At 41.0% G+C, this 9,791-nt stretch overlaps 1 protein-coding gene across 1 annotated transcript; it reads right to left on the bottom strand.

The window, feature by feature from the left end:
- Positions 1-89: 89 nt before the first annotated feature.
- Positions 90-5,473, bottom strand: arpin (actin related protein 2/3 complex inhibitor). The gene is made up of 6 exons (XM_068313889.1): positions 5,239-5,473; positions 4,529-4,604; positions 4,156-4,288; positions 2,339-2,545; positions 1,491-1,648; positions 90-892 (listed from the first exon to the last, which is right to left on the bottom strand). Exons 1-6 carry the CDS (start codon positions 5,328-5,330, stop codon positions 884-886), a joined length of 675 nt encoding a protein of 224 aa, XP_068169990.1. The 5' UTR covers positions 5,331-5,473; the 3' UTR covers positions 90-883.
- Between the last annotated feature and the right edge of the window lie 4,318 nt (positions 5,474-9,791).

Raw genomic sequence — 9,791 nt, 5'->3', positions numbered from 1 at the left:
CTTGAATTGACTTTAGTTGTAAACACATACACTTATGAGAGGCCTGAATAAGTAAGACTGAAGCATCAATAAGACCGCTTTGCGGCAAATATGAAAAACACTCCTGTTCAACTGCTTTTTTTTTGTATTAATAGTTTATTAATAAAAAAAAGTTTAACTGCTATTAACCTGATACACAATAAGGTTGAAGAATTTAGCTTGCAGCTGTACTTCTGAGAGTTTCATTTGAGAGAAAACAAATGGAGATTTAACAAGGACCATGATGCTGTGACCCAATGGAAAGCTCAGTGGGAGTACCTGACATGTCAAAGAGAAGGAACAAGTAACACAAGGTGAAGACCAAGCCTGATGGAAACACCAACTCAAAATGAAAATATTTCTGCTGGTTCATTTAAAAGTCTCCCTGACTCATGACATGTTTTATCTGATGTGGCTAAAAACCAGATTTTATTAAATACATAATTAGATAGCCAAACCCTTGAAAGAGTTTACACAACCTTGTTCAGCAGCCTGACGCTTTAGAAAGGATACAAATTACAAAAGGAGAGGATGTATAGAAAAACAAGAACTGTAAGTAACGCCAAAGCCTGAATAAAAACAAAATAGAAAAGACTTGCACTTGGATACAAAAACCGACAGATGAAGAATAAAAGGCAAAGCTCCAGTTTTTGTAAACTCAGAACCTAATCCAAAGATACTCTTTGATGCTAGAATAGTCTCTTCCATCCTGGAGAACTGATGCGAGTTTTCCAGGCCCAACGCCACATGAGAAGTTCAGTACCCAGTGAAACATCTGAGTCCAGTCAGAAGACCAAGAGACAGGAATGGAGTGGAAGCTGTTCCACCTGGAGGACGGAACTGAACTGATGCGAGAGATGTTTCCTCAGTCGTCCTGAAAGAGAAACAGATGTGAGCTTCAATCTACACTCACCAGCAGCTGACTCGGGGGAAACGAGCTGAACACTTCCTGTTTTGTCAAACCAGAGTTTCTACATTGTTTTTCATATCTAGTTAGGTGCCACACAAACTGAGAGATTTATGCTTGCTTCCAACTTTCGGTGATGGCTGTAAATGTGAAGCAGAGACGAGGAGTCGAAATGTCTAATGTGAAGGATTTGAACGCAGTTTGAGAGATGTGAGTGGCTTCCTGCTACCAGACAGATGCAGGGAGTAGTCAACGCTCAAGTGGTTATAATGTGTGACACCAGTTTGATGTTTTTGTTCGTTTTAGTTTTTTTCCCCCAGGGTTTATGCACATGTAATTTAACCTCAAACAATGCATTTGATATTTTTTGCTTTTGCTTCAGGATTCTGTAGTCAGCTTACAAAACAAAAAGTCACAGAATGATGTCAACAGTATCAGGAAGATACATGGAATATGTCAAGACCATGTACAACACACTTAAATGTTACAAAAAAATTACCATAAAAGTTCAAGTTTGTTGTATTTAACTCCTCCCTACAAGGTTAGATTCTCTCTGCGTCCTCACCCACTCATCCTCCTCCGCTCCCTCCCCCTCTCCTCTAGGTGCGTCGACTGCGTCAGCTTTGTTGGCCATAATCTTCTCTGTCCACGAAGCTCCGGCCTTTTCATCACCGGCAAAGTTACACTTTGTCACCGTGCCACCATCCACTTTGGCTAAGGAGACTGCAAGCACAGACGTAGTCAAGAATAAAACACTTATTCATGTAGCAACTTCCAAAAGCAAGACAACAGTAGAAAGACTTGAAACCATTAAACACAGATTAAACCAGCCACACTAAATACAACCAATGCATATGACACAAGTCTAAACCACTGGCTCTTAAGTTGCTTCATGATGAATGTGTCTACTTTAGCTGTTTTTTTGGACAAACTTCAACATGCCCATCACCTCAGAGGGAATCTTGGCTGACAAGACCAAAGCTAACCAATCACAGTCAGAAAGGAATATTGAATACAAACAGTTTGGATGACTCTTCTAAAAACAAAGAGAGGTCAAATTCTGTTTACGCCTCCTGTGTGTATCTCTCACATATGAAATTGTGAGAGATACACAGTTCACGTTTAATGTCCTCCACTCCCCACTGCCATAGAGGTCGGCTGTGGGACAAACTTCATCAAGATGAAGGTCAAGACAACCAAAAGGATCCTCCGGTGTGGAAAAACATCAGGTGTCGTCAGAAAACAGCATAAGGAGAAAAACTTACTTGCTTCAGGTAGGCTAGGTAGGAAAGAGAAAAGATTGAAGCTGAAGAGCTCAGACAATAGTGTGTGCTTTTCTTTTAGGCTTCATGTCATATCAAATCATATGAGAAAATTATAATATTAAGCAGCAAAGCGGTTCTAGAGTCTCACAAATGAAAGGACTGTTTCCCATGGTCTTCAGCCGGACATCCTGCCCTGTTTCCAGCTCCGTTTTGTCCATCTCTGACTCTGGGTACCAGAAAGCCCAGGTCCCATCAGGCCGGTGCTCATCTGTTATCTTCACCAGCTCTGGTTTATTCACCATCGCTGAGAGCTGTGTCTCTGACAGCCGGTCGGACTTCCCCTTAGCTTCCACCTCTGCAAATACACAAAGTTAGTTTACTAAAGGGGCGCTGGAAAAAGGGCCAACAATATATCTTAGAATTACTCATTTTTTAAATGAACAATTAAATAAAACTTTTATGTTCTCCCTTATTTATTTATGCTTTTCCCTCCATTTTTTTTAAATGACCACACTTTTGCATCTGCAAATTATTAACTGTCACATCCTCATCCTTCAAAAATGTCACTAATTTGACTTTGTGCCTTAGAGTTCCTTTGGGTAAATGAACAACCACTCATATCTACGGACAATTTGAGACCGGCCAGTTCACCTGAGGTGCATGTTTTTAGGAGTGGGAGGAAGCCAGAGAGCCGGAGGGAATCCATTCAGAACATACAAACTCAGCACAGAGCAGAACTCCAACCCGGAGCTGCCCACATGCACCACTGTACTGTTTTTTATTGAATATATAAACTGGGAAACTGGAGCACCCAGGGTAAACCTTGCCAAAATATTTTGAATTCTGCTACATTAATTTTTTTTTCTTTTTCATCCGACTTCTTGAAGCTGTACGTCCTGCTTAAGACTATGTCAGTCAATTACAGATGTGTGATATATATGGGTCATGTGATAATAAACAATAGTATCCATCCATCCATCCATCGGTCTTGCTGCGAGGTTAAACATATTAATTGTGGGCAAGCCATCACAAAATAATTTGTAGGGTGATAGAAAAAGTTCACTATCTCCTGCTGCGTTCACTAAGACATTGACCTGTATCTGTATGCTGTAATTATCTCCACGCCCATTCATTATGATGAACACCTACTTTCTGAAGGAATTTCAGTTCTTAAACTAGAACCAATGCAATCAAAAACTACAACATCCCACGACACCCCTGAATTCAAAATTTTACCATTGACCCACACTCAGATCAAAGCAGTAGCTTACTTACTCTTACTCACATTGGCCTTCTCCCTCGTCTTTCTAACTTATCCGCTTCCTGAGTGTACAAAAGTTGAAATTTGACCTTGACCTACTTTTTTCAAAGGTCAAGGTCATCATCTCATTTTCATCCCCTTTTCTGCTCAAGTATTCTGCTTTTGGTTTCATCTTTCTATCTGCAACAAACAAACGAACTCAAAAACGATTACAAAACATCACCGCTTTGAAGCGGAATGTGAAGATGAAACAAAAAGCACATCACTCGGACGGCAAAGGGGATGAAATTGAGATGATGACCTTGAGAAAACTGGGTCAAGGTCAAATTTCAACTTTTGTACACTCAGGAACTGGATAAGATAGAAAGACGAGGGAGAAGGCCAGTGTTAGTAAGACCATAGATCTAAGCTACTGCTTTGATCTATTAAAGTAGGTCAGAGCACTAGCTTTGATCTTTGACTTATGCAAGTAGGTCAGGGTAAAATTTTGAATTCAGGGGTGTCGCGGGATGTTGCAGTCTCTGACTGTATTTTTTCTTGTTCTAATTTGTTATGGCAAGAACATACTGATGAAATGTGGGCATGCATCTAACATAACATACAGCACGTGAAAATGTTCATTTCTCCTGCTGCATCGAGCAGCCGAGTCAAAGTTAAATCTTAACCTCATTCAATCTCATCAATTCTTCTTGTTCTCTACTCACTGTAAGAGGACATGAGGTAACCAGTGTTGACCTTCTGGGTGTCATTAAAGTTTGGTTCAATCTCCTTCCCACTGGTGTCAAACTTCCTCTGATGGATTCTGCTGGGTTTTAGGTACAGCACATAAAAACGAGCCTGCCAGCAACGGCGGGAAAAGAGAAAGTTACATTCAGTTTATGTTAGTTTTTCAAAATGTTCATACTGATGAGGACATTGGTAATATTTTAAAGTTTGTTTCTGTCAGGTGGCGACAAATCAAGGCCTGAGGAGACCCTTGTTCAGGGGATGTTAAGCACTTCATTTACATTCATTTGTGTAATCATTATATAAAGAGGCAGCTTTCTCAAGCAATTTTTATTGAATAAAGAAAAGTACCTTTTGATTGTTGCTGTCATTGACCACATGTCTGGAGACATCCAGCAGCTTTCCTTCAACAAGCAAACCTTCGCCACTGTGTGCAAGAAAAATATCAAATATTTTTAAAAAAAGTCAGTTCTACTGGAGTGTGTTCACTCAGAGACTCATCAGAATCACATCGTAATGTGAAGATTGTATTATCTGAATGTGATATTTATCACAAGGTATTTAAACCATGTAAGGTAGTCTCTGGTGGCAGAGGACTTGTGATGTGTAATTAGCTTGTGAACATTCTCCATTACAACAGGAACTCACTACGCGTGGATCTGAAAAGTATACATGAAATGTTTCACGTCATGAAATAAAACGTTATAACTCAAGGTATAATGATAATGCAAGATTGCCCATTAAAAAGTGACAGTCACCAACTGACTTTGTTATTTTTTTCGGAGTAGCTTTTACTCTCTGCTTAACATACAGCATGTTAGTGGTGAGTGTGTTCCATGGAGGAGCACCACCATCAGCTGCTGTGTTGACAACCAATGATATTGGGTACCGGGGGCTCGCGCCGACTGTGTTGTAGTTCAGCAGGAATGCTGGGAAACGAATGCGGGACGTTAGCTAGCTAGCGCCGTCTGATCCACCCGGTTAACAGTGACACAGCTGAGCTCGGGTGGGTCGCTGTTGAGCTCCGGTTCCGGTTCGGCTGAGTTCTGGTCGAGCCCTACCTTTCATAGGCGGAGGGAGACCACGCTCCGGTAAACGTCTCGCTGTGGACTGGTTTGTTCTGTAACGACGTGTTGTGGTAAATTCGGCTCATCTTTCGTAAGCTTCAGAGTAACTTTCCCAGATTTATCCCGTTTCCTGTTTTGCTGATCCCGCAGCGCGTGCAGCCAGGCGCGTGAGAGGTGCGCTCCTTTGTTTTGACGGCACGTACCGGCGGAGGGCGGCGATGTGAGATGAAAGGGAAGACAGCAGGTACCGGCGGAGGGCGGCGATGTGAGATGAAAGGGAAGACAGCAGGTACCGGCGGAAGGCGGCGATGTGAGATGAAGGGGAAGTAGTTCAAGTGTTAAACTGCAAGGAATTAGGTCTAGGGTAATAAGAATGAACTCCTTAAGGTTTTTTAACATATTGTTTTATCACAGCTTCTTTTAAAAAAACAAACAAAAAGAAAACCTTACTCCCTACTTCTGCACACAACATCAAAAAAGGACATCTGTGGCAGATGTATGCATACTATGCATACAATGAGGTTTTATTAGAACTTTACTTTCAGATGTTATGACTCCTTTGTAGGCAGCAATAGCAAGCTGTGTGCAGCAAATACTTGAGTTTAATATGTATCTTTTCTCCCCCCTCTGTCCCAAATGTCTAGATATGACGAGTACCTTCGCTCAAAAGCAGCTCCTACGACAGACTCAAGTCATCCCCAGATCTCCCAGTTCATCACAATCAATAAGCAACACTACACTTCTACCGATCCCCAGCAGTACGCCATCACACGTTCAATACTTTCAGACCTGGTTATTGATTGCAGCTAGCAGTTGTCTATCATAGAACACCCAAGTTTCCGGCGCTTCATGTCTGTTGTTAACACAAGGTACAACCCTGTAAGCCAAAGAACTCTTCAAAACTGGATGGTGCAGTGCTGGAAAAGCAGACAAAACTAAAGAACAGTCTTGCAAATGCTGAAAATCTATTAGTCACAGTTGACATATGGTCAGATCGGAAAATGCGGCACTTCCTAGGAGTTGCTGCTCACTGGTTGGATAATGGAGAAGGTGGAATATTCCTGAAATATGCTTTGCTGTCTTGTAATAGGTTCTGCGGTTCCCATACAGTGGAAAGAATATGTGAGGAATTTGAGCAAATATGTGAAGCGTACCAAATCGAAAAGAAGCTATCGCACATCATATGCAATAATGCTGCCAATATGAGAAAAGCATTCAGCACTTGTTTTCCACAAGATGGAGATGAAGAGGATGACAAAAATGAAGGAGTTGAGGACGACAACTTGTGGACTGACTTGCCAATCGAAGACCAAGAGAGGGTGGATCTTTGTTTCCAAGATAAATCTCAGACAAGACAGCAGTGTTTTGCCCACACCCTGCAGTTAGTTGTCGGGGATGGCTTAAAAGACACCAACATAGCTTATGGAGCTCTTGCAAAGGCCTGCAAACTGAGCAATTTACTCCACAGCAGCATTTCTTTCAGAGACATTTTTGAGAGAGTTTGGGCAATCTGGCATCCCTTCCTCAGTTGTCACACGTTGGAACTCAACGCTTTAGCAGTTGAAAGCTGTACTGAAATGTGACGCCACAAAGCTCATAGCCATTCTTCAAGAGTCTGGCCACAAAGAGACAGCATTCACATCAAGGGAATGGAGTCAAATTCAAGAGTTGGTGCGTGTGCTTGAGCCTTTTGCTGAGGCCACTGGCCTCATTCAAGGTGAAAAAGTGGTAACCATAAGTGCAGTGGTTCCCTGTGTCCTCTCCCTCAATCACCATCTGGAAAACTTAAAAGGCACTATGTGTCAGTATGTGCTACTTGGGGGCCTTCATCAAAACCCTCCAGACATTTCTTCAAAGGAGGTTCAAGGGGATTTTTGTAAACGTGAAGATGGCAGAAAACTCATCATCTGATTGCCAGCCATTGCCCTTCTCTGAGCCACTGTATCTGAAGGCAGCCATGCTGCATCCTTCTTTTGGCAGCATGTGGGTCATGCATGATGTTTTGGTCCCTGACAACACTAAGGAGGAGGTGTCAAAGATGATCAAAGGTGTGTTACAGCTTTACCGTAAAAACATGTCAAGTTAACCTGTGCATAAAAAATATTACAGTATACACATTATCATATTATTTGGTTATTGAGTGATATTGTTTTTACTTTTGCTCAAGACTTGATTCTGGAAGAAGCGGTGAAAGTCACTCCAACGAACCCACGCATAGAAGAGGAAGAAGAGGTCCAGGCGACAGAGCCTCTTTGCATCCTACCAGAACAAGAGACAAAAGAAGGACTCGGCTTCAACACCTCATATGCAGCTCACACACTTCTTGGACATGTCTGTGTAGGTTATCAGTCATCCAGGTCATGGTTATCCAAAAGATGTTTTAGTCAATCAACTGGACGTTAAGAATGTTCTTGAAGATGTTCCGTCTCTCATCCAAGAGACTTCTTCAGTTCTGAAGAAGTCTCTTGGATGACAGACGAAACCTCTTCAAGAACTTTCTTAACGTCCAGTGGATTGACTCAAACAGCTTTTGGATAACTTCTTGGTCATCTGTAGTGGACAGGACTGCCTCCACTTCTGGACACTGAACAGACACACCCTTCCTTCTCTCTTCAAGGTTGTGGCAAGACTTGCATATCCCTGCATCCAGTTCCCCGGTTAAGCGTGTGTTTAGCCACGGTGGTGTGATCATGAGACCGCATCGGTCACAACTCAGTGCAAAGGTTTTAACTAGTTTAATCTTTTGCAAGTGTAATGGCCACTGGTAATGGCTCACAACTCAAGATATCGTGATGCTTTGTTAGTGTATGTTCACATTGTTTTCTCTGTCTCTCACACACACACACACACACACACACACACACACACACACACACACACACACACACACACACACACACACACACAGAAAAATAACTTGTTTTCTGACTCAAGGTAACGGATTTTCATATTAAACAGAATGAATGGAGGCAAGTGTATGTATCCAAATTTCTGAAACATGATATGAATAGTTTATAAAAGTCATTGGTAGTTAACAGGTTAAGACATGCAGACACAACTACTGTTCATTGTCCGTACTTCCTGCACTCACTTTCTCTGTCTCAAATTCGAAATTTAAAATTTGCTTTATTGGCATCAAGAATCAGTTAAAGCAAAACTAAAAATACAAATTCATAGGTTAAGAACATATAAAAGCAATTTATTTACCTGTATTCATTTATTTATTCAGTTTATTTTTCTTCTTTCCAGACATGTTATTACAACATATTTCCCTTTCATCAGTGTTGAAACATCATCAACAACATCCGGAAAGAAAAAAAAAAAGGGTAGAAGCCATTGGCTTGTAAGATTCCCGTCCCCTAAATTATCAACAAAACAAAACATCAAAACATTAGAATGTGTAATCAACAAACTCAGACATTAAAAGTCTTCAACCAGCTCATACACTGAATTTTGACAGACGTTCATACCCTTATCCACTTCCAGATGTTAGCCTTTTACCCTAGAGTATAACCATGTTTACATTCTTCCTAGGAACACAAGGTTTGTTAACATCATGGATAGTCAAAATAAGAAGTTGACCTTGCCATTGTTCTCCACAAGAATATAACAATTATATTAACCTCTTTCAGCAGACAGTGTTTATACAAGAATAACCAGTTTGTTGCACACTTTAACAACTCCACATGGTATTATATTGTCAAAAGATATCAACGTGCTCTTCAAAGTCTCAAAGTTAAAGTTATCCCATGTTATCACAAATACATGTTGGGTTTTTTTTGTTCATTAATCCATGTTTCTGACATCAATGATGTTGATTTTTTCGACTTCCATGAAATACTTGACGTGTCCAAAATTATAGAGCTCCCAATATTGAAGTGACTCTGTTGTACTGATCTTTGGTGTAGTAACAATTCTTGTCCGTCTTTATTGCTAATATTTCACCAACTCCTCTGCACTGCTGATCACCATTGTTTTTATCTGGTCTGGAGAAAGCCCCTTTGTTTTGATGAAGATCCTGCAGTTGTTTGTCCAGGTGTTGTCGATCAGCTCGTTCTTCTTCAGTTGTCCAGCTTTTTTAGAGATATCAGGATTCTTTTTAGTGAGATTCTCATTAATGTAGACATTTTTTCCTTTCAGTTTGAAGCCTTGTTTCAGAAGAGCAATCTTGTGTTTACGATTGTTGAACTTTATCAGCACTGCAGGTGGTCTCCTACCTCCAGATGGGTAACATGTCTCAATCTGGTCCGGATCTATAGTCATCTCCAGGTCTCTCAGTTGAGAACTCACTTGTTGCTCCAGAGATTCGATGTCAGCGCTAGCCATAGCATTTCTGTAATTCCTCGGCTTGATTTTCATTCCAGTGATGATCACATAATTTATACGAATGCTTTGTTCCAAATCATCCATTCTTTGTTGTCCCTGTTCCAAGACAACAATTTTTCGGTCTTTTTCATCCATGTCTTTCTGCATTTTCTTCATTTTGTCCTTCATTTCTTCCAAGGCGTCTAGCACCGGTTTGAGCTTTTCGTCCAACTTTTTATCAA

This window comes from Antennarius striatus, chromosome 4, assembly GCF_040054535.1.
Source record: "Antennarius striatus isolate MH-2024 chromosome 4, ASM4005453v1, whole genome shotgun sequence".
Taxonomy (NCBI): domain Eukaryota; kingdom Metazoa; phylum Chordata; class Actinopteri; order Lophiiformes; family Antennariidae; genus Antennarius; species Antennarius striatus.
The sequence above is the reverse complement of the archived record's forward strand: the minus strand, read 5'-3'. Positions and strand labels throughout refer to the sequence as shown.

Bases quoted from the DNA above. Each gene is read 5' to 3' on its own strand.
- arpin (XM_068313889.1), bottom strand. From the start codon at position 5,330: ATGAGCCGAATTTACCACAACACGTCGTTACAGAACAAACCAGTCCAC. The intron at 4,605-5,238 runs GTAGGGCTCGAC...TCTTGCACACAG, and splicing joins TCTCCCTCCGCCTATGAAAG to TGGCGAAGGTTTGCTTGTTG. The intron at 2,546-4,155 runs GTGAGTAGAGAA...GTGTATTTGCAG, and splicing joins TTACCTCATGTCCTCTTACA to AGGTGGAAGCTAAGGGGAAG.